The sequence below is a fragment of the Squalius cephalus genome (genome assembly GCF_949319135.1).
Source record: "Squalius cephalus genome assembly, chromosome: 25".
Lineage (NCBI taxonomy): Eukaryota > Metazoa > Chordata > Actinopteri > Cypriniformes > Leuciscidae > Squalius > Squalius cephalus.
In genome coordinates, this window is record NC_137146.1 from 15332058 (window position 1) to 15357328 (window position 25271).

The following is a 25271-nucleotide window of genomic DNA, read 5'->3' on the forward strand; positions in this document are numbered from 1 at the left end:
AATGTACTGGTAACACTTTACAATAAGGTTCATTAGTTAATATTAGTAATGCATTAACTAACCAACCTATTTGTTAATCTTTGTTAACGTTAGTTTATACAAATACAGCTGTTCATTGTAAATTCATGTTAGTTCACAGTGCATTAACTAATGGTAACAAGATTTTTAAAAAGTATTAGTAAATATTGAAATTAACATTAACACAGATTAATAAATGCGGTATACGTGCAGTTCATTAGTTCATGTTAACCAATGTAGTTAACTAATGTTAACTAACGAACCTTATTGTAAAGTGTTACCATTTTACGGGTTAAGACTGCTTTGGAAAATATCACGGTTTCCTCAGTTTATTTTCTATTATTTTGGCAAAGAGAAAATTGGCATAAATTCATCAAAGCAAACACATTTGTAACAAATTTGCCACCTTCAACAATAAATCAAGAAAATCACAATATTTAGTGACAGATATTTAGAATTTTTGTTGAAAATTCATTCATTCAGTCTGCGATATTTTAAAATGTTGTACACACACTTCTGGGTGTCTTTGGATGATACACTGCATTTAAGGTGACATGTCACATTTGAGCATGTTTAAAGTGTGAATAGCCTTTAGACAACCCTCGACGGCATCACACCTGAAACAAATCTAAACAATCATTGCAGCAAGACCCTCTTTTCTGCATTGTGTTTCACACTAAAATAGACAACAGTTTCCAGAGCTCCTTCTATGCCACCTTAAACAGGTTGCATTTTCAATTTGCTGCTCTGCATCTTCAGCAGTTTGCACAGAAAACATTTTGTCAATACAGAGGGCGTGCATAGCTACTTCCTATGAATGAATTATACAGACTGATGTTTCCTGACTCAGTGGAAAAGGGCTTTATATAGAAACGTGTATTATCTAGGATGAGCTCCACCAGTGGGAGGCCTGCTCAAGATTATTGCAGTTCAGCTGTAGTGTAGACACTGAGAAATTCACTCTACAAACTAAAAATGTGTATACTGCAAAGCATGCAGTTTCAGAGTTCACTGTAACCTGCTGTTCAGTTTGCATGATGTGCGAGGTACCTTGGGCCCAGGAGGTCTGATGGGCATTCCTTACGCTTCTGACCCTCTGACCTGGCAGGGTCCGATGAGTTTTCCCCGACAGCACTCATCCTCAATGCATATCACCTAACGGAGAAAATGTCAACATTAGAGATTCAGAAAATGCTCAAAGGACACATAATCTTTAGGTAGGCTTGACAAATGAACACACTTCGCTTCACTGCAACATATAATGAGGTGGACCAATGAAAAACATCATATTGAGTTATCTCCTGAACAGGTTAAACAGCACACTGTGCCAACTATTTCTAATGTGCTTTGAGAAAGACAGTGGATAGAGATCTGTTTAACAGTTCAAAAACTTGCAGTTAAGCAGCATAATGTCATACAATTGAGCATCTGATGATTTGCAAACAAGCCAAACTGCTCTTCTGAGAGAGATTCATGTGGAATCAATCAGTCATTTAGGCACTTGTGGTTAAAATGACTCTATGAGGGACTTAAAAGAATTTGGGAGGTTTTTATCCTTTCGTTTGGCCTGAAAACACTCACCTTGGCAGCTTGCATTTAAAAAAAATCTCTAAAATAAATTCCTTATCAATTAATACAGTATTTAATGGCTCTTTACAACAGCCTGAAAAATTGAATTACTAATTAGAGATAATTGAAAGCGAGAAGGCTTAGGGGTTGTGTTCAGAGGTCATATACTGAAGATGTGGGTTGATGCTGGGAGGCGTAAGGAGGCCTGTGAAAATGAAAATTAGAGAAAATGGAACAAAAAAAGGATTCAATTATATTGTGCGACAATGGGGGTCCCCTGAGACCAAGTGAGAGAAAGGAGAGGGCAGAGCAATGAAAGAAAAGTGGAAGTAACACGAAAGTATTTGGGTTTGAGAGTGGTGAGAAATAAAAAGAGAGTAAGGGGTCAGAGAGTGAGAGAACACAATGTGCTGTATACTGTACAGCACAAAAAGACTGTTGAGCATGCAAATTTTCATTTAACAAGCCCCAACAAATACGGACACAGGCAGAGCCATTTATCTTTCCAACATGTGCTACAATATGTAATGTATTTTCACTTTCCATTCACATTTGTGTGCCTTATATATACTTAAGAGTTTCACAAAAACTGAATATTCCCACGAGAGAGAGAACTAGTACATTTCATCATCTAGTACTGTTCTCAATATGATGAGAGAAAGAGAGAGAAATGTGTCTTATCACAAGGAGAAAATTAACTCATATAAATTATTGAATGAGGCTTTTTAATAATAGTGTGCAACATTAAATGGCGCATGACTGCTATATATATCGCAAGTCGCTTATGCTCACCAAGGTTGCACAGTGAAATAATTTATATTGCACATTGGGTAACACTTTATTTTACAGTGTCCTCGTTACATATGTTACATGTACTTACCATAGTAATAACAGTTAATTATGCATAATTACATGCAACTAACCCTCAACCAAATCCTAATCATACCCTAACCCTATAGTAGTACACGTAGTTGCTTAATATTACTCAGTACTTACAGAATATATAATTACACTGTAACAATGACACGTTAAAATAAAATGTAACCGCAAATTGTTATTACAATGTGCTGATGTTGGTGCTCAAACTTTTTTTTATCATTATTACAAATGTTGAAAACAGTTGCACTGCTTAAAACTCTATACTTTTTCAGGACTCTTTGATTAATAGAAAGTGCCAAAGAACATCATTTATTTGAAATAGAAATCTTGTTTGAACTTTAAATGTCTTTGTCACTTAATTTAGTGTGTCTTTGCTGGGAAAAAACCCCGAATCATTTCTAAATAAAACCTTATAGGTTTTATTTAGAAATGAATAGTTTATGAATGAATAGTTTAGAAATGAATAGTATATATATATACAGACAAAAAAGAAAGAAAACTGTGCATGCAACATTTAGGATACATTAAAGGCTGCAGAAATTCTTGTCATAAATAGAGCTGTTAATGTAATGGAAAACGTTTCCAACGTTTGCAGCCTCTGGGGTAAATTTGTTGAAAATTACATTCAGCGTTCCAATAAAAACACATAAATAGCATTATGTGGGCTAATTGTCATAATTGAAAATAGCAGACCTATTTTTAAAAAGGTGGAATTACGGTAATGGTCCGTTGCAATTTAAGCATTATCTCCTCAAAAGCATTGTTAGATCATTTACTAGATTTCCACTTCTGAAGCCAAACCGGGAGCCCAAAAAATATATATTTTTAAAGTACAAAGCAATACATTACGTCAACAAAAAAAAACCAAAAAAAAAAACCAGGCACTTCAGAGTGTTGATGAGACCTGTTGTGAGTCTGGTGCTAATTTAAAACACCAGGCAGCGGAAGTTAATGAAAACACCATCCTTCCCCTCTCCGATCTCTCTCAGGGCTTCATCTGCAGTGTTCGGGAAGCAGGCGGAGAGACTCTCGGGCCAGCACACGAGGCCAACACACTGGGCTGCGTTCAGGCCAAGCTGACGCACACACATTGCCTTGCATAATTTGCAGCCTCACTGTAGGCCGGCTGGGGGAGTCAGAGCTGGAGTGAATGGAGCGCTGGTATTGAATCCCTGCTGGATTGCAGTGCCCTACTTAAACCTAAAGACAGAGAGGCCAATCAAACAGCTCTGGGGGACGAGGCCAACGCTACAGACACTGGACACCAGCTAACTAGAGAAAACAGCAGAGAAAGATTCATTCAAACCGCGCTAACCTTCGAGTCTGAGAGACATTCATCAGCGGGACATCTGAATCGTAACATTACGTAAGGCCTTCTGTTAATCACGGGGCCCTTCTGTCCAGCTTAATGACGAACGGCTTCTTGTGACACAGCCTAGAAGATTTTCCGTGCCCCCTTGGACAGTAAACACCGCTGGAATCGCACATTTATTTAGGCAATGTCACTGTTAGCATGACTGTTAGCATTACTAAAATAGAGTCAATTCTAAAATAGACAACGATGTAGAGCAGCGGTCGGGAGCCTATGGCTCGCAAGCCACACCTGGCTCTTTGACAAAAATCATGAGGCTCGCCAGGTCTCGCACCCTTTCCCAATGATCGGTACAAAATTGGACATCAATAGAGATCAGGTTTTTGTAGAAAAAGCAACCAATTACAATTCCTTAAATCCTTTGTTGTACCTACCGAAGGCTATATATAAAAAAGTGACTGGACTGAAACCTATAGTTTTATTAAAACTGGTGCTCTGTGCCAAGAGACATTTCAAGCATAGTAAATGCCCGTCTTGGTGAGTATACTATTCACATGATTAAAAAAAAAAGAAGAAAAATTGGCTCTTTGATCCAAAAGGGTTCCCGGCCCCTTATGTAGAGTATCATTGTACCAAGTATTGTGGTATCAATAATCATAACATTTCACTGGTGTTGGTTTCGAATGCATTCCCCAAACAAAACCATATGCGCCCAGCTGTCAGGTGCACAGTTTTTTTTCCATACCAAGACAAGAGAGCCACTTCAACCTCTACAGCCTTACTATATATAACTAGCTCCTTCACTCGTGTGACTCGTCATTCAATCAATTGTTAATAGCAGCTTCTCAAAGGCCGCAGAAAGGTAGGTGTTTCGGACTGAAACCACGGACAATCACCGTAATGAGAAGAGTCGAGAGTTAGACATGGTAGCTAGTGATTACAGAGGCGGCTTTGAAATGCTATCAGCTTTCCCCACTAACCGACACAATCCGATTGGCTGAAGAGGCTTTAACACAGATGGAGGGGACCAAAGTGCAAAAGATTAATACAACCAAATATCTGATACAATGGAAGCAACATCAAGCAGCTTTTTTGATAGATGTACTTAACTGAGTCAGTGCTCTGTACTACTGGTGCTGAAGACTGCTATCAAAGCTGGTTGAGAAACACTAATTAAAGGATTTGATTTGCTATCATGCTTGCAAACTTTGATATATGAAAATACATGACAAATTAGCAATATTGACAAGAAATACAAAACTAAAAATAATAGAATTTTTTTAAAATTAAAACTAAAACAAAAAAATTAAAACAAAAAAACAAGAAAAATAAAATTAAACGAAATAAAACTAAACTAAAACTAAACAACAAATAAAATAAATAAATAAAATAAAAACAAAAGTGACAACATGGATTGGACTTAAGGCCTTTGATGTCAACAACAAAATATAACTGTGAAATATTTTCTTTTAAATGTTGATATGCCAATTGATTTTGTTGATTGTATGAAATGATATGGTTAGTTGCATCGACCAGCAAACCATTTTTGGGTAATGAACCAAAATAAAAAATAAAAATAAACTAAACAAAAAAGTGACAACACTAGATTGGACTTACGGCTTTTGACGTGAACAACAAAATGCCCTAAAAAAAAAAAAAATTATATAAATCAATAAGTTATGACAATATTTTTTTTACATTGCTTTAACTCATCAAAATAAGTTAAGTAATTTTCCACTTTTTGATAAGTCATACAAGATTAGGATAAGTCAGTTTAATATAATTTAAAAAGTTGATTGTACTTCATTTCAGGTAGCAACTTTTTTTTTTTTTTTTTTACAGTGTTGCATAATATATGCTTAGTTGCATTTGCCCTGTTGCATTTTTGGGCAATGACCCATGTGTAGAGAACCACTGTCATAAATCACACTCAAAAACACCTTTTAAAACTGTGCTGATAACAATCGCCCTTGACATATTTGCAGATACTTTAATAAGTTTATATTATTAGGACAGCTACACTAGAGTTCAAGAGCTCTCTGAATGGAGTTTTCACAGAGATGCCAACTACCGTCAGGCTGGGAGGACACAGTAATGAAACCGCAGGCTCGAGGCGACTGATAAGATCTCTACTGAGTGGGCGTGCTTGAAAAGGAAAGAGACGCTTTCTGTCTTTTCTTCCACCCTCTCAAGTTAGAAGCAATTACGTTTTCTTAATGGGTTGTTGATGAAATTCTCTTTGATAATGTAAGTGAAAAGAATGTAAAACAGAGTTTATGTACAGTACTCTATACACTGGTGCCAGACTGCTTTTGACAGGTTTACAGTTAGCAGATGTCCCGCAAGCTGCGTACATCACCCACATACGCTGAAGAATGAGTCAGAGATGTTGGTGTCCCCTAAGGCAGGGGGAGACAGTCAGAGGTGTCTGATATCCAGATACCCCCACACAGATCCGTATGATGACTAGTGATATGGTGACCGGCTTGTGTTAAAACTCCCGGTGAGAGACATGCGTCTAATAAACCGCACTGCTCTAAATATATGCATGCACACAAATATGTGGAATCTGCAGAAGAATAAAGTGTTAGTATTAGACAGACACACACACACACAAAAAGGAATGTACTGATATTATAATTCGGGCTTATATTGGTAAGGAGATACATATTTTCATGTTATGACTGGTAATCAATAAATGGCAGATTAAAATTTGATACTATTTTGCATAAATTAAAAAATAAAAGACTAAAAACTAAAATCAATCCTTTTAAATGCTATAAGTCGATTGAGGCAGCACATTATACAACGTTATAATAAATGTGCGATATGAAAAAAATGGAAATGCACAGTATGAAAAATGGAAATTACGTTTTTTTAGTGTTTTTATAAGATATTATTAGTGTTTTAAGAATTAACATACAAAATTAAAAAATGTACAATATTGACTGATACTGATAAATAAAAATCTGTAATAGTAGCAGCTAGCCAGTTTGGTACCAATGTCACTTTAGATTATATTACACGATTATAGTATTCATTAATATTTTGAATTAGCTTTTATTTTATTTTTTCATTAATTATTATTTTATTTTTTTTGTAAATTGTATGTGCTTTTGTCACTGTCATTAGATTTTGTTAATTTTATATTTCCAGTTTTCATTTAATTTTTTTTTATGTAGCTTTAATTTATTTTATTTTAAGTTTATTAATAATTAAATAAATATGAATAAATATAATATTAATACATATAATTTAAATGATAATTTTATATAATTTGATAAATACTTTGTTTCAACTTTTTTGTATTAGTTTCTATTTAGCTTTAATTTAATTTAAATTTTTAGGTCTAGTCACTTTAGCACTTCAATTAATTCATTCCAGTTAGTCCAATGCAACATTTTAAATTTTCGTTTGAAAATTTTCAAGTCAAAATCTTTCCATTTAATATTTATATTTTATTTCAATTTTACTTAATAGTTTAAATTAACAATAACAACACGGAACAATGTACAGTGCAACCCTAAAATTGGAAAATTCTTGCAATGCTTTTTCAAGGTCTGTTTCTGAATTTATGAAGAAAACCTCAGCGATATTAGTTAGCAAACACTACTAATTCAATTAGCTTTCAAAAACAAGCACATCTTAAATTGTGAAAATATAAAATGTCTATCTAACTGCAACCACTACATACTACATACACTGTAGCAAAAAACCATAGGTAAAATCAATCAACAGTATAATAAAAAAACATATCTGCTACTGTGCAAACAAGGGTCTAATAATGAAACAGGCTCAGCTTGTTTAATATTAATGAATGACTCACAAAGGTGAGCCACAATCAGCTACTCTAACCTAGTTAAGCCACACAAACAGCTCAACGTGAATGTAGCATGACCAGCTTCTGGAAGCCCCAGCGCTTAAAGCAGGTCGCAGCTGGCGCAGTGAACAGGGCATAGCCCACGACAGGGCTCGGGGAGGCACTGACATGGAGCATTAATTATTTACAGCAGTAGGGAAGGAGAAGGCCAGTCAGCCAGCTCAACATGAGCCGTGTCAGACCTCCACTAATCAACAGCACTGAGAGAGATAATGAGGAACACTGACACATTTCTCAATCATTCACTCCTATTAGCAGCTCTAGAGTATGTTAAAGACGCAGATGATGAGTGTTAGGGGGACGTCCAATCAGACGCGTGGACTGGTGGGCGGAACGACGGGGCGGTTCTCAGTGGATGCTCCGCCCCCCCCCCCCCCCCCCGCCCCATCTACATGCAGTGTAATAGAGCTTCGTCAGGGTAGATGGCCTATTTAATTTGATGTAAATGGAAATTAGGTTATCGGTTATCCACCCAATTAAACAGTAAAAATATATTTTTTTTCCATTGGAAAATTTGTGGAGACATTTTCAGGGGCTTCTCTGCTGAACGATTGACACTCAGGTGGGTCGTTGACATAAGAGTGTCCTGGATGAAAAAAACAACAACAAAAAAAAAAAAAAACACTTTGAAACGCATGTCAAGTGCGTTTTATACCATTTTCAAGAACGTTTTAACTCGAATTACACTAAAAATGTAAAGTAAAAGTTAAAAATATATTTTACTTGAATACATTATTTTTCAAGGTAAAAAGTATTTTTTTGCAAATATGATGAATTATATTAATTCATAAATATCATTCAATTTTTGGGCATTCACACCACATGACATTTTACAATCTTAACTAAATTTGCCTTAAACTCAAATTATCTAACATTTTAACAGCGACTTATTGACCTTGACATCATCATGTAGAGACTCTCTACAATATCATAGTGATTTTCTGAATTATTATTTTATTTCTGCGTGTATGGAAAAGAGCAGCATGAACATTCATCCAAACATCTCACATGTTTTGAGAAAACCTTATTTATCTAGACATAACCAGAAAGGTATTTTGTCATTGAAAATATAACAATCGCATACACTCTCAATTGCACTCAAACTCCTCTTTTTCCAAGTAAATTCTGAGGAAAGACAGATATAAACCCTCCACCTCTTTACCCTGTCTATTGATTCTTGCCATAAACAGATGTGCCAGCCTGTAACACTCAACAAAGGAAAAGGAAAAGAGAAACAGGCAGCACAGAGAACTTCCACTCTCCAGCATACAGAGCGCTGACAGCCTCCTGTTCTCTCCTCCAGCGATACCATTTAAAGTCCGCAGGGATGACTCCCTACTGGAAAGCCTTGCTGCCATCAACACAACTGAGATGAGACTCTATATCTGGGACAGTTGGAGGGTTATCGGGAGTTTTGTTTGTTTGTGATTCAACGGAACTAAAAATACCATGTTTGATCACTGACACCAAATGAACATCTAAAGACTCGTGTTCGGGAGGGTTTACGCATCCAAAAAGAAAAGAATCTCAGTCGATGGCTTCAGTCCCTGAAGACAACAGCTGGTTAAAGTTAAACTGCAGCACCAGCATGTGTTTCCAGTTCTCAACCAGGCTTTTTATCAAGCTTAACCAGCAAGACTTCATCAAAAAGACCATGAGGGACGGCCAGCTTCACCAGTAAAGTGAGAATGGCCAAGTTAGGTTATCAGTAGATCAGCAACAAAGTAGCACTAACCAGTACTAGCTAGTCTTGTCAGCAAGGTGAGATTTAACCAATTATATAATATTATGGGTCAATTTGACCAGTATTTGATTAAATACTGATTCACCTATAATGTTGTGGAATGTGCATGAAATTTATATTACGATTATGTTTGCAGGTCAATTTGAAAATTTCACGGTTAAAAAGAGCTGCACAAACTCAACTTAATACATCAGATTAATGTTTTTATTTTATGTCAGTTTCTCAACTTCCCTCTGAGGGCATTTACATTTATGCCATTAGCAGATGCTTTTATCGGAAAAATGGACATGTACGTCAACAGAGTTCATGCATGTTCATTTTGATAGGAACGAACCCATGATCTTGGCATCGCGAGCACCATGCTCTCCTGCTTGAGCTTTAGGAAAGCATACAGAAAAAGTGATTTTTCCACACTTTTTATAAAATGTTCAAATTGTTTAAAAATGTTAGAAAAAAAGTTACAAATGCTGTTTATAATATTCAGAAATTGTGAAAAAAGTGTTATAGTAAAAATCACATGTTCTCATTTAGTATTAAAGTTTTACTGTTTTTACCTGATTATTATTATTAATTATTTGTTTGTTTGTTGAACCCACACCTAAATCGTACCCATAATCTGAACCTACAACAATTTTAAAGACAACATTTGAAAGTTGAAATCTCACTTTAACAACAAACCAAATTGTATTTAAATCTGTAAATGATCAAATATGTAAATAAAAAAAAAAACTAGTAAAGGTGACGAAAGTTAATTTATAATAAATACCACATGTATTGCAAGACTGTAGAATTACACATTGCTTAATGTAAATAGTGCAATTTTAAGTCAGCTAAGCAGCAGAAAAGCATTAGCATTGTGCAAAAAGATAAAAGTTATGAAATGATTATCCATTCATAATGCTATTAAACAGCTTAACCCATTGACATTCTGAATTTAAAGATGGGTAGTATGCTACCATTGCTGCCTATGGCTGTAATACAACATATACTGTATGTGTGGAAATGTCACTTTAAAGAGAACCTTAACAAATGTGTCCCTTTAAATGTCTGCCGTGTCTGCTCACATGATGCATGGTCATCACTCTATACAGCCTCCATTCAGAACTAGTAATTCAGCTAAAAGTTAGCAAAACTAGAATACTGCAATTAAGATGAACATAGTTCAGCTTAAAAACACTGGTTGAGAAAGAGATAAATGACCTTACATCTGAGTCATGGGGATTTGCTGTATGTGATTCACTAAATAGGCATGCAGGACAACAGGTTTGATAGCAAACAACTCTACAACTATTCTGCACTCAATAAAAAGTAGTTCACTAATTATCTTGAAACCTAATTTTTGTTCTTGCGGACGCACCGGCAGAAACTGACACTTATCCCTCACGATCTCGAGTAAGCACAGACGTTCCTTGTTGGTGTGAAATTATCATTAGATAATGTGTGACTATTTGATACTTCATTACAAGTCTCACAAAACATGACATGCTGAAACCTCCCAGTAACAGATTTAATGGCCACTTGTTGGGGCCTGGTGTTGAGGATATCATCCAATCATGACTGGCTGGGCCTGGTGCAGTCTTGTTTAAAGTCAAATAATGGTTACCAAGGATTCATACACAGCTAAATGCCTGGACTGTCCCAACTGTCCCAAAACAACAACATAAATGCCAATGCAGGGATCAAGATTACGATAAAAATGTTTGTATATTATAGAATATATATAAAATATCTTAATGTTGTTCAGTATAGGGAGGTCCAAATTGTAAAGCTGAATGATTGTGAGGGAAACTTGAAAGATATAAACAAACATGGATGTCTTGTTAAAACTATATTAAACAATATTTGAGCCCCCTACAATGTGAGTATAGACAGTTGAAGTGGATGAATATGACAAATAGCTCAACAAGAGAACTGGATCAAATTTACTGTGACATTCTGTGGCTCTGTCAGGGTAACGTTGAGTCTATCTAATATATTCTTGTATATGTACCATCTTTGTGCAGTGGAGTCAACCCGTTTGGTTTTATAACACTACAAAAACTAGAAAAAGCACACATACACAAGTAATGACTCAAAGAATCAGTTGACTTTGCCCCACTGACGAAGTTGTCAGAGAAGCCCTTGGTTTGCAGTGTGCATCCGCTGACGGGTTGGATATCACTGGAAGAGACAGGAGCCTGCCTGACAGGAGACTGACAGTCTGGGTTCTTCAAAATGCAGAGACGACAATGCTGGGATCGCCTGGAATTGAAAGAATGAACCGAAAATCTCCAGACCTTACGGTTTCAGCAGGAAGCAAGCACCGCACTCCACAGATCATTAGTATAAAATTTGCACGTTCAGATATGAAGCTGTTATTTTCCAGCGTAAGTTTGAAGATTCTCTGAAGTGAAGCTCTCAATTCGAAGTGCCAACCTTGAGATTCTATGGGCCAATGACAAATAAGAGTGTCCAAGACACGGTAAAGAACTAATCCTTAAAAAAAAAATCTAGTTAAAACACATGTGCCAAGTACTTGTAAATGTAATATTTCAATTCGTGCTGGTTTTATGCGTTTTAAAAAATATATATCTTCTTTTCTTTTTTTTTAAGTTTCAATTTAAAGACTGTATAAATGTCATGTGGTGTAACCAAGTTAAAGGTATTAACATATTTACCATAAAACTTGAATAAGTTAACGTATTATTTTCCAAAAAGGTTTTTAAATAAATTTGCCAAAGTAAAAAAGTATTTTTATAAATATCATTAACTATTGATTTATCTTTTTTTTTTTTTTAAGTTGCACCACATGACATATTACAACCTGAACTCACCGTGCCTTGTCATAAAAGATTCAAATTACCTCTTTGATTTTTCAAATATACAATATTTCAAAGTATATAAAACATAAATGTATTACAAATAAAACATTTATAAATAAATATAAATAGATTAAAAAAATAAAATGAAAAAAAAATTCTATGAAAAAAAGACAAAAGACAATGCTGATACTGATAGTTATTATATCAGGACAGTTGTTTAAAATCATTATCCCCCCCCCTCCCCCGCTTATTCAAGCCATTGTGTGTATGAATTGCATTGTTAATGTACTTGTTAAACTGTCAACTTAAAATGCAGAAGATACACTGTCTTGAGCCTCTAGATCCAACTGTGGGACAGATACTGTGGAAGAGGCTTACAGCAGGTTAACACTGCGCCTACTAAAAGACAGAGAGGTCAACTTGCCAAACAAAGCCCAATAGACATCTCAAGAGAGCAGCAGAGGAGGGAGGCTCAATCCATCATTCTCCTGGAGTAGACAAAGAGGCAGCTTGCACCAAAGCTTCATGTGCCATCCCTGTAATCTTGTGGCTGGAAAAGCTAAAGGGATCAAGACTGGGGACACACCCTGTGCTTGTAGGGGCCTCGAACATGACGAGGGCACCGTTTCTGCATCGGTCCAGGGGTCTTTGAAGGGTTTGTATAATGACTAGCCTTGCCATCAAGAACAATGTCCTTGCTTGACCCTCCTATACGGACCGGAGCGAAATTCAAGCCGAAGGGAATTGCATCATAATCATACGTTAAACCTCGCCACGCAAATCCAGCCATCGTGCTCATCTGATGGCACAAAGCCCAAATTTATCTCGAAGGTGAAATGAGTTAAATATCCGGGTGGGGGGTGGAGGTTTGCGAAGCCAAAATACACATGAGTGTGTGGAGTCGTTGCGAGCAACCCACAGCTATTACCCAACATTACTGATTACAGTGCAGAGAGATCCCTAAGGCCGATGGGGATCGTGGTTATGCAGAACAGATGGGCCTTTATTAGCAGCGAGTGTCTGAGGGAGATTTGCAGGAGATTCGGTGTTTACAGCCTCTTCACTTGATGATAATGAGCCTCAAGACAAAATGTCAGCTAGTGAGAATGGGCAGAGACAGGAAGTGAAGGAAATGAAACCAATCAGTGCTGATGGAGAATATGTGAAAGACTTGAAAACAGTCTACTAAGGAAATGCAAAAAACAAGCGCCGGATGAGAAGAGGGGGTGGGGATGGCAACGAGCTTATGACTGAGATTGAGCGCGAGAGAGGAGGAGGAGGAGGAGGAGGAGGAGGAGGAGGAGGAGGGGAGATCGACATTCTCTCCTCCCCAGAGCCGCAGGCCTGGTCTCCAGCCACTGTCCCAGATGGCTTGACTGAGAGAGGGAAAGAGAGATGTTCCTGCCACTCATAAGCTCTACAATTACTGAGAACGTAATGGTCTTAAAGTACCAGCATCAAGCAGGCCCAAAAAGCCAACATCCATTTACAGAAGCCGATCACATTCATGAATCTTTTAAACTGACAGCCACTTCAAGTTGCCACAAGGAGAGCACTGTATAATAAACACATTAAGCGGCAAACGGCGGATCTGGAGCAACTCATGGGCAAAGGACGCTCGCGGCTGGAAACGAAGAGAGACAAATGGATTTCTCTTATCTGTCCATCAGAAGTATACTGTTTGATCTAGCATTGAGCCAGTACATTTCGAAATGCAGGGTTAAGTATATTCCCATAACTGAAAGTGTAACGGAGAGGGGGTTAAATGTATGATGTGTATTGATGGGTTTTGGGTTACAAGAGGCACAGATACAGTGAGAAAAATCAATAAACTTCTCCAGTGCATGCTCAGTGGGAAGGGTCCACATTCTGTAGCTGACAAACCGAGCTCGGAAGATTAGAACGTCGAAAAGCAGGAACACCACCTCTGGGTTTTGTTAAAGTATCTTAACTTATGTCCCAAAAAGAAGCTCTCTCACATTGATGTTGTAATACAACAATTTAACCTATACCACATTTCCAACATTAGTAGGCAAGAAGTGTTCTTGAAACTGTAGATTTTAGAGTAGAAGTTCTCAACTCTGGTCCTCGAGATCCACTTTCCTGCAGAGTTTACCCAAAAACTGAGCAACTCAACGGTCTGTAACTTTCTAATCATGAAGACATTGATTAGCTTGTTCAGGTGTGTTTGATTAGGGTTGGAGGAGCTAAACCCTGCAGGAAAGTGGACCTCGTGGGCCAGAGTTGAGATTTGCTATTTTAGAGGTTTCTGTAAATGCGAAGGTCTATCACTAGACCAAAGCAGTTCAGAAAAGCTTTGTGAATTTTTACGTTTAGATAATAGACATTTAGCTAATACAGGGCTGCAGGAATAAAGCAGTTTTGTAGGTCAAACCCAGAAGTTAGCATCATCCTGGTTTCTTTGACAAAAAGCCTATATAATTTTTCCACTGACTTATAGATTATTGCAGAAAATAATCTCTGTGACCAACAAAAGTTTATGATTCTTACACATTTTGTTTATCTTTACAAACGAACATAACTTTTATGAATTGACAAGTCTAAATAAAATTGCCAGAAATAAAAGCTAAACATAGGCTATAAACGAACTACACAAAGGTCGCATGACTTCAGAGTGCACCATTAAACTACCAAAAACTCTTTTAATCTCAACAAGTTGGAAAGTAGAAGTTTACTCAAGCTCAACACCTTTCTGCATTTCAAAATGTGTCAGAATACACAGTGCATTAGCTTTAGCTTTAGCATTAACAGTTTTCTACAACTGGTGCAGCAAAAGTTTAAAGAGAATCTTGCAGAGCAAGTTAGATTTTATAAACATGCTTACAGCTCGTTACCTGAATAGCTAATTCTATCACCTCATTCAGTAAAAGAGGTTTATTCTCATCACAATAACACAAAAATGCACATCAAGTATGTACTATGGGCTACATTCCTACCGTCCACAATTATACATTCAACTGTATCAATTTGTCAGAGATAGACAGCTCAAATATGTATTTTTGGGATGCAAGGACATTGCCTTACCAACATTCAAGCAGTTTAGGTGATGCACAGTTAGCTGTTCATGGTTCATTTCTAAGTGAGCTTAATGATGAATACAAGATACGCTCCTTGAAGGGCTATAGATAAGTGGATCCCGTGGTTGACGTGCATTAATATGTCTAGAGTGTCTTTACAGCATATGGATGGTGCTGAGGAGTTGACACCGCATGCATCAGCAACACTCAGCATAACTTGACACATGAGCTGGAATTCACATACAGATTATTACATAACCATCTGAATACAATGATTGTGCGTGTCACAAATCGTGAGCCAAAATCAAGGGAATTTTAACCAAATATAGAAATGCCATAAACTGTTCATTTTTATTTCACTTTTTGGTGCTGTAGTGCATTACTTGTATTGCAAATTGTGCTCAGAGCACTTCTTGAGAAGCGCTTCTGGAGTTCCCTAAAAAGAAACAGTACAGTCTGCTGTGGTTTGTCATAAACAGTTTCACGTAATGGCCAAATATTTATGGCTGTTACATGTTCCCACACGAAGTCAATGACACAGAAATAGTGTATGCGAATCGAAATAAATTGGATGACAATTAACCGTCAGCTGAAATTTCATGCCCTTGCTTGCATCAAAACGAGGCACTTTGCCATTGGTTTTTCGAAAGTGTACGCTATGGTCAGTTCATGGAGGAGGGGAGGAGAAAGAGCTGTGTGCAAACAGCTTATCCTCACTGTCATCTGCTTCTAATGACAGCTGACAAACTACTAATGCAAATCCCATCTGAGCGGCTATAGTTGCCCCACCCCCAGCCTTCCCTTGCCATCCCCGTACAGGAAAATCCATCCTCCAACGACCCCTCCCATCCCGTTACATACACAGTGAATGATCCACGCTCAAAAATTCCTCCTCTCTGACGGTCTGCTCAAAGCGAGCGCTCTCTTTTAAACCAAGACAATACCCTGCTCTTCAGTCACATGACGGCAGAGAGCAATGGTTCAAGCGGAGCAGGTGGCGACTGTGGCATCCACATGCAGCCAAACACATGCTCGCTCGCGGCTGCTATTCTGAGTGCCATTTACTTGTTGTAGAATCAAACGACTGATTGATTCTATGAATGTTTGCTAATAATATAAAGTTTCATTTGCTAATAAATAAAAGTAAATGGGGTTAAATCATGATTAGGAATTTCTTTGAGAAAAAAAAGGCTCAATTTACCTCAGTTCACCATACGTAAATATATACTATTTTATTCATTTTACAAAATTATTTTAAAATATTTTTTTATATTTTGTACAAAATATTTGGATATGTACACATTTATATTTTATATATTTTTTAATCATATACATAAGATATATATAGCATATGTGTTTGTAATTTATTTTTAATTAACTATACATAATAATCTTTGTATACATGTATGTACAGTATGTATGTATGCATGTATGTTATGTCTATTTATCTATCTATGTTATATATATATATATATATATATATATATATATATTTATCTATCTATGTTATATATATATATATATATATATATATATATATATATATATTACATAGATAGATAGACACATACACATACACGTGTCTATCTATCCATCTATGTTATATATATATATATATATATATATATATATATATATATATATATTACATAGATACATAGATAGACACATACACGTGTCTATCTATCTATCTATCTATCTATCTATCTATCTATCTATCTATGTAATATACATATATATAAATATATATTATATAGATAGATAGACATACACATGTGTCTATCTATCTATCTATGTAATATATATATATTTATATACATATATACACACACTCACCTAAAGGATTATTAGGAACACCCGTTCAATTTCTCATTAATGCAATTATCTAATCAACCAATCACATGGCAGTTGCTTCAATACATTTAGGGGTGTGGTCCTGGTCAAGACAATCTCCTGAACTCCAAACTGAATGTCAGAATGAGAAAGAAAGGTGATTTAAGCAATTTTGAGCGTGGCATGGTTGTTGGTGCCAGACGGGCCGGTCTGAGTATTTCACAATCTGCTCAGTTACTGGGATTTTCACGCACAATCATTTCTAGGGTTTACAAAGAATGGTGTGAAAAGGGAAAAACATCCAGTATGCGGCAGTCCTGTGGGCGAAAATGCCTTGTTGATGCTAGAGGTCAGAGGAGAATGGGCCGACTGATTCAAGCTGATAGAAGAGCAACTTTGACTGAAATAACCATAACACATACGTGGTATGTAGATATACAGTATATAGATATAGAAAAACATGCTTTCCCAAGTGTCTGCTTTCAAAAGAGGTTACAATTTAATTTCTGGGGTTTGTTTCACTGGTTAACAGGTTAAAGTTTTTAATGAAAGTGATTACTAACACAAACATCAACTTTTTAATTTCGGGGTCCCGGGGTTGGTTGGGAATTGTTGCCTTTAAAAGTTGAAGAAAAAAAACAAAACAACAACCCTGTTTTAGAGGAGTAAAAGACAGAAGGAAAAATGGAAGTGATCTCAAGGATGAAAACAAGAGAGAAAACAAGGTTCCTTTTTTTGCTGCTCAAACCAAATACAGAGAGGAAATGACATCACACCTCCCACACAAACCACACCAACTCACACTTTCATTTGTTTCAATATATCATAGACGTGTTTTCTTCATCTCCTCACCATGTAGTTTCGTAAACACACATTAGACCTTCAATGTCATGAGTGTATTAACCAACAATTGAATGGGGGAAAGTGTGAGAGAAAGTCACTGTGTTAATCACAGGTTGCTAAGCTTACCTTGGCTTCAGTCCAGACTAAGCCTCAGGGCATTTCTGCAGCAGTGGGACCAGTGGAAATCTTTGGGCATTATTCTCTTCTCTCAATCTGTGGAAGAGAGCAGAACCATCCAGTTAAGATCTCAAAGCACACTTTGGGAAACAGCAATACACATCAAAACCTCATTTATATTGATGGATTCAGTGTAAACTAGTGCAATTAGTTTTGTTTGTTTCAAAGAAAGGATGATAGGCTGATACAGCGGCCATGCCAGTTAATAAAAATAAAAAAAACATTTCGAGATTGTCAGTCGATAACTATGACTGTTATACCTTGATTGTTTAACAGAAGTGGTATTCCACTTAACAGCTCCAAAACTTACCAACATCAATCAATTTATGCTATTTGGCAAACAAAGGAAAACTACAAATACAGGTTTTATTTTACTATGCAAAAAAAAAAGGCATAGAAAAACAAAAAAAGGTCTCAAGAAAAAGCATACATTGACTACATATCAGTGACTAATATTTAGTTGGTTCTCTCATTTTTGCATGTGTTCATACTTTCTTTGTAGCCTGGACAATTTGCATGTTTCACTGCGTTATCACAAATAAAACAATTGACTTCAAACACAACTACATAATATGATCAACACATTTTAAATAACCTTCAAATAACCTTCATGTTTTGAGGGCCACACCTTCAATTGACCTCGGTAGAAGTGAACATTAGGGTTTGTATGACATCAGATTTTACGACATCACTTCCCTGTCCGTCTTTTAAGAGCAGAGCCCTGTTAGCAGTGAGCATGGCACTTGAGCTGTCCCCTATCAGAGAGCTATCAGCAAACCGAAGAGACAGCTGAGTTTTACCAGACCTGTCAGGAAGAGTGTGACTATTCTTAAAAAAAACACCTTGCCGGCACCGTCTCCAAGAGGACCAATGGGAAGACACACAGAGGTCAACAATCGAGTGACGTCCTTGGGAACCATATGGACAAGTCCCTTCTTATAAATTGTTCAAAAAGTAATAGGAACAAATAATGGAGATCAACTAAAATACCAAGAAAATAGTTCACCTCCAAAATAAGATACTCTTCACAAGTGGTTGATAGTGGTTCGCCATATGTGCACCTTTCAAATTAACATTCTTTCGAAGAATGAATGTTTTTATGACAGACTGGGAACTGCTGAAGAGAGATGCTTCTGCTATAGTTAGTAAAACACAATGAGACCATATGGAGCGGTCATGTTTTTCAGCCAATTAGCTTCAGTGAACTACCATACCAGAGCAATCCATCTCTGCAAGCTTGGTGAGTAAGAAGAGTTGGATAGAGGTTTCATTCGGTCATCGTCCTGATCTTATTGATAATAACAAGGGGAAATAGCTAATTGATCCCACAGTATTCTTGAGCATGTTTGTCCATTAAAAAGTTCATGAAAGTTGAACATCAAGTGTAGACATTAGGGACAGTTGAATCAGCACACGTCAAGCGAGCTCAAGAGACGAAATGAGGGGAAAATATAAAGAGTTCAGATGCAAAAGCCTCTGAGTGCCATCTGAAATTTTCTTCTAGAATGATCATCTTTATCAGGCTTGTACATTTATGTTCAATAATTTCACTTAAATGGCAATGCAAATTACCTATTAATTGTCATTTAAGTGAAATTACTGAACTTAAATATACGAGCTTGATAAAAATTATCATTCTAGAAGAAAATTTCAGATGGCACGCCACTTAGAGGCTTTTGCATCTGAACTCTTCATATACCATTAGATATTCTAGGAAAAAAGTTTTGCAAAGAAAATAGTAATAAATAAGTATAAAGTAAATAAAGTCAAGTTTGGTGTCAGAATGAAGGTATCTTATGCTCACCAAGGCTCCATTTATTTGAACACAAATAGAGTAAAAACTGTAGTAATACTGTGAAATATAATTACTACTTAAAATAACTGTTTTCTATTTTAATATATTTTTAAAGGCAATGTATTCTTGTGCAGACTGGAGTAAAGGTTGCTGAAAAATTAGCTTTGGCAACAATGTCACATGATCCTCCAGATGTCATGATAAAAAGGCAGATTTGGTGCTACAGAAACATTTCTTATCATCAATATAAAAAAAAAATATTGTGTTGCTCAAGTGACAATATTGCTCAATATTGTTGTGGAAACTGATATATATATATATTTTAGGATTCCTTGATGAATAGAAAGGGCAAAAGAACCGCATTTATTAGACAAATAAATATTTTGTAACATTATAAACATCTTTTTTTTCTTTTTTTTAAAATGTACTGACCCCAAACTTTTGAGCGATACTGAAAATTGTTTCTAGCTTTTCTCAATCCCAAAACAAATGCCAGCATACTATTAGGGTGCACGTTATTCAATCAAACTGAAAATATGTCTGGGGTTTAGTTCATACAAGCTCTGTTTTGTTCACAATTATCATTAAATATTACGGTTGTACTACTGAACTCAGTTTCAGGCCAAGCAATCAAATCACTTAAAATTTAGAAATGATACAGAATGATCTGACAGACTCCGACAGACAAATATTAGCATTCACAAATACTCCAGTTCAAATACAACAAGCATTTCTGTGAAAACCATACGCATATCTAGTATCTAGGACGTACTAGACCTAATCAGCACGCGGAAATCTAACACTTTCAGAAACCCAAACGGCAAAGGTTAGCAATTATGGCGCCAGAATCCCCAAAATGGTCTAAAGCAATCATCACAAACTTTTTTGAAGACTATTAAGGGACGGAAAATTAGCTCAACGTCATTAGAAGAGGGAAAAATTGGAGAAAAAAAAATATATAACAGGAAGAGAAGGGAAAAAATGACAATCATCATCAGGTTGGTAAAGATTTAATAGTGTTACACACGTCTTCAGGGCCTCCGCTTCCACAAGGGAATCGTTTCAAGCTTATTAGATGGTAACATGAAGTACGCCTTTTTAATTATGTTCAGAAAGTAATTAGTGGAAAAAAGGGTTTAAATCATCTCCACGATCCCAGAATTAGCCTCTGAGAAAGAAAAAGAATGACTTGCTGCAGTAAGTATCATTCAACGAAGTTGAAAGCGCATGTAGAAACAGCCAGAATTCTCCCATTGTGAGCAAATGCCTTTAAATGGGTTGTTGACTTATGCAGAAGCTCTCCTGGGAGCTTGTGAACAAATACCTGAGGGGAGGGCACTGCGCAGCGCTGTCACATGATGTCATGTGCTGACCAGATATTGCTACATGTACTTCCACAGCAGCTGACCTACTACAACTCCATGCGCACGGTGACAACAACACAAAGGGAGAACAAAAGACCTAGTGCTGGGTTTCTGATGGCTACATTAAATAATAAGAGCGCTTTGGGCAGGTGTTTCTATAAATAATCATTTTTAAAAACACACAATTTCACTACAGTTACACAAGTGTGTAAGTGGCTTTAACTATTCTACATGGGAAACAGAACGATCATGTGCAGTCTGTGTAAAAAAGTGCATTAAAATTAATCTAGCATCTACAAATCACTATTAATCATAAGTATATAAAGAGAGACAGCTCAGATGCGTTCTGAAAGGCTTCATTTATCGTTTCATTGGTCAGGGGGGAAGTTAAAGAAGAGTCTTTTCTGAGGACGGAGGAATTTCCCTCAGTTTCTTGTGTCACATGTTCGTTCTAGCCCACAGGAGATCTTAACCCGATTGGTCACTGTAGTTATGGGGTCCCTCAACCATGGTAATTCAGTCAACCGGCTGATTCAACTGTCAGATAGACACCAAAATAGCCTTTTTGTTTAAGTGGAAATGTCTTTCAAATACCAGAAAGTCACAAGCTTTTTTGTGATCGTTTGATTTCAGTTGAGATATATCATTTACAGATACTAACCAGGTTCCATAATAGCTGCTCCTTACTATTCAATAAACACTCCACACCAAAGTGCCAGGAAGATCTGACAGCGAGGACACACACACACAAAGCAGACCACACACCATGGATCTATTCCTACCGAACATGCAGTGATAGAATGGGACAGCCTGCTAGGGCTGGGTACCGAGTTTCGATACTTTTTAGGTAGGCTACCGATCGAATTGCCTCGATACTATCGAGTATCGAAAAATGACGTGTTGTTCGGTACCAGATTTCGATACCTAAGGGGTTAACTCGTCAACGTCAGTGCTCAAACAAATATGAAATGCACAACGACACACATAAAGTCGCTCACGCACATACATGTTTGCGTAACTCTACACACACGAGAAGCAATATGAGACGCGCGCGCGCAAGCACAAACTTTCCACGCGCATACGAGACGCGAGCACACACACAAAACTCGCTCACATACTCAATGAGACGCGACTCGAGCACACACACACAAACTATCCGCGCACATATTCATGAGACGCGAGCGCGCACACATTCATGAGACGCGAGCGTGCACACACATAATACCTTAAAGATGTGGAAAAGTCGATCAAAAGTGTGGGTACATTTCTCCAGGCTCGATGCCAACAGCGCGCGATGCAGTATTCGCGGTAAAATAATTGCTGCAAAGACCGGTACCACGACAAATATGATGAAGACCTTGACAGTGCACGGAGTAAACATAAGAGCAGGGGTGCGTTTCCCGAAAGCATCGTTGGCCAACTATGGTCGCAAGTTCCGTCGTTACCAATAGAGTTCAATGGACATTGCGATGAACTTGCGACCATAGTTGGCCAACGATGCTTTCGGGAAACGCACCCCAGAAAGTTGCTTCGCCTTCGACTGGTAAATGAAGAGATACCTTGTTGATCACTCTGAAAGTGTTTATATTGCAATAATGACCTTCTGAGTGTACAAAAATGTGTTGGTTAGTCAGAATTTTTTTTTTTTTCAGTAAGGATGCATTAAATTTATCAAAAGCGACATTAAAACGTGTAATGTTACAAAATATTTCGTTTTTAAATAAATGCTGTTCCTTTGACATTTTTATTCATCAAAGAATCATGAAAAAAATGTATCATAGTTTCCAAAATATTAAGCAGCAAACTGTTTTCATATTTCTGAAGGATCATGTGACACTGAAGTAATGATTTTGAAAATTCAGCTTTGACATCACAGGAATAAATTACATTTTGAAATATATTCAAAAAAGATTTTAAATTGTAATACTATTTCACAATATTACAAGTTTTACTGTATTTTTTTATTTTTTATTTTTAATTCAGCTTTGGTGAGCATGAGCTCTTTATAAAACATTTTTTGTTCCTTTGTGCACTGGCTAAGGAGCATGAGTCAAACTGAAAAAATAAAACCAAAATTTTCTGAGGTAATGTGTTATGTAATCTTGTTAAAATGGATTTCATAAAATTGGTATCGAAAAAAGTATCGTTAGGAACCGCCGGTATCGAAAATAGCACCGGATCGAAAGATTTTGAACGATACCCAGCCCTACAGCCTGCATTCTCTTCCCCTAAACCCACTATCTCTCTCCATCTGCAGCCTGGGTCAAAAGTTCATGTCAGTGTTACGGTTGTGTGTGCAACACCACAGACCATATTCCCCATCCTCTCACCCACTGGCAACTATGAGGCTTAATATTACAGCACCATAGATATGATTATTTTCCGTATTAATGTCACTTTAGATACACATTTCCCATTGGACCCAAGTAGAGACATCTCACCTAGGACCGTGCGATTAATAGAAATCGTAATAAAATTGTGATATGAGCATGTTTTTCTGCCAGCCCAATCAGTGTGAAATCTGAATGCAGCACGCCTAAATTTAGCGCGAGAACAGAACGGAGCATGTTTACCGTTATGACATTTTAGAAAGCGCAGAAGCAGGGAAGGTGATTTCAGGGCAGAATAAGGACTTGTTGCCAAAAAAAAAAAAGGGGAATATTTTAGATACAGGAGAGATGCTGTATCATCGACCCAGGTAATTTGCAAGAATTGTCAAGGTTTCGTTGCTGCAAAACAGAGTAGGGGCCATTCACACAAAGCGTTTTTGCAGTTAAAATCACGAGATGCGGGTCTAAAGAAGAGTCTTTAACCATTGCGCTCCTTTGTCTCTTGCTCAAGGTTAAAGATGTCAGTTTAGTGCATAAAAAAAAAAAAACAATGGTACGTTCCGAACCAGGTGAACAAAAATATAATACAGGTGTACTGGCAAGGGCGTAGATTTGGTTTGAACATTGGGGGGGTTGAAGTTTGGGTCCTGCATATTTTTCATGTGATCATGGTATACATATTGAGGGGGTTGTAATGCATAGATTTAAATATTGGGGGGGTTATCTCCCCCTAACCCCCCCACAAATTACGCCCCTGTGTACTGGTAAAACAATATGCTGATCCGTCTTGAATCATCATAAGAATGAGATGCAGTCCATTGTTGAAAATAAATAAAACACAAATGTTAAGTCATACAAGCGCATCATTCCAAAACTCCAACACATGCAGCCAAATGCTCATCCCCACTCATCTTGCGGTCATTGATTGTTACTCTGGTATCAACTAACACCCCTTTTTTGGACTAGAATTACAGCTTTTATAACAAGTTGTCTCCCATTGCCTACAGGAGGAGCACAGACTAAGAAAACATATAATAACTAAACAGAAAACTTTAATAAAAAAAGATGAAGTAACAAAAATGAACAGGCATTCGTGAACTGCACAAGAGTTCAAAAAGGCCTTAAGAAATAATCGCATAGACATATAGAGAATTTATAGACAAGTACGTACCGGTAAATCTATATTTAATTTATACAGAGAACACTATGCAGTGTTACTTTATACTTAATACATTTCTGTACCTGAATAATACTGTTTGATCTTACTTTATTTGTAACTTTGTTCTATTGTATTTATGCTTGCAGTTTTTCAGTTTGTCTTTAATAAAGTTTGAAATTTTTATTTTATTTTCAATCCGTGACTCAAAAAACCGTAATATGATCCGAACCCCTCATGAGTTTTGTGATCCGTTGCACCACTAAAAACTATTAAAAAAAAATTGGTAATTGAAATAAATCTGAAATTAAATATAAATATTAGATGAAAAATTCCTAATAAAACCGATAAACTGAAATAAATACGTTAATGCTGAAGTACTAAAATGACTTAAATGAAGTAAACAAATTAAAGCTATATAGAAATATGAAAAAAATAAAGACAAAAAAAAAAGTGACAAAAGCGGATTCAAAATATAAGTAAAAACTATAATAGTTGAATAGTAGATTGGTGTTTCAGAGTGTCACTCACT

General features: G+C 36.7%; 1 protein-coding gene across 5 annotated transcripts in view; it reads right to left on the reverse strand.

Moving 5' to 3' along the window:
• ncoa2 (nuclear receptor coactivator 2) overlaps positions 1-25271 on the reverse strand; it is a 94691-nt gene that overhangs the window by 49932 nt on the left and 19488 nt on the right. For all 5 annotated transcript variants that reach the window (XM_079863657.1, XM_079863655.1, XM_079863659.1 and 2 more), the window contains exons 2-3: positions 18044-18130; positions 1069-1173 (exon numbers count right to left, since the gene is read on the reverse strand). In XM_079863657.1, coding sequence (XP_079719783.1) covers positions 1069-1157 — 89 coding nt within the window. In that variant the 5' untranslated portion in view covers positions 1158-1173; positions 18044-18130. The remainder of the gene's footprint in view (positions 1-1068; positions 1174-18043; positions 18131-25271) is intronic.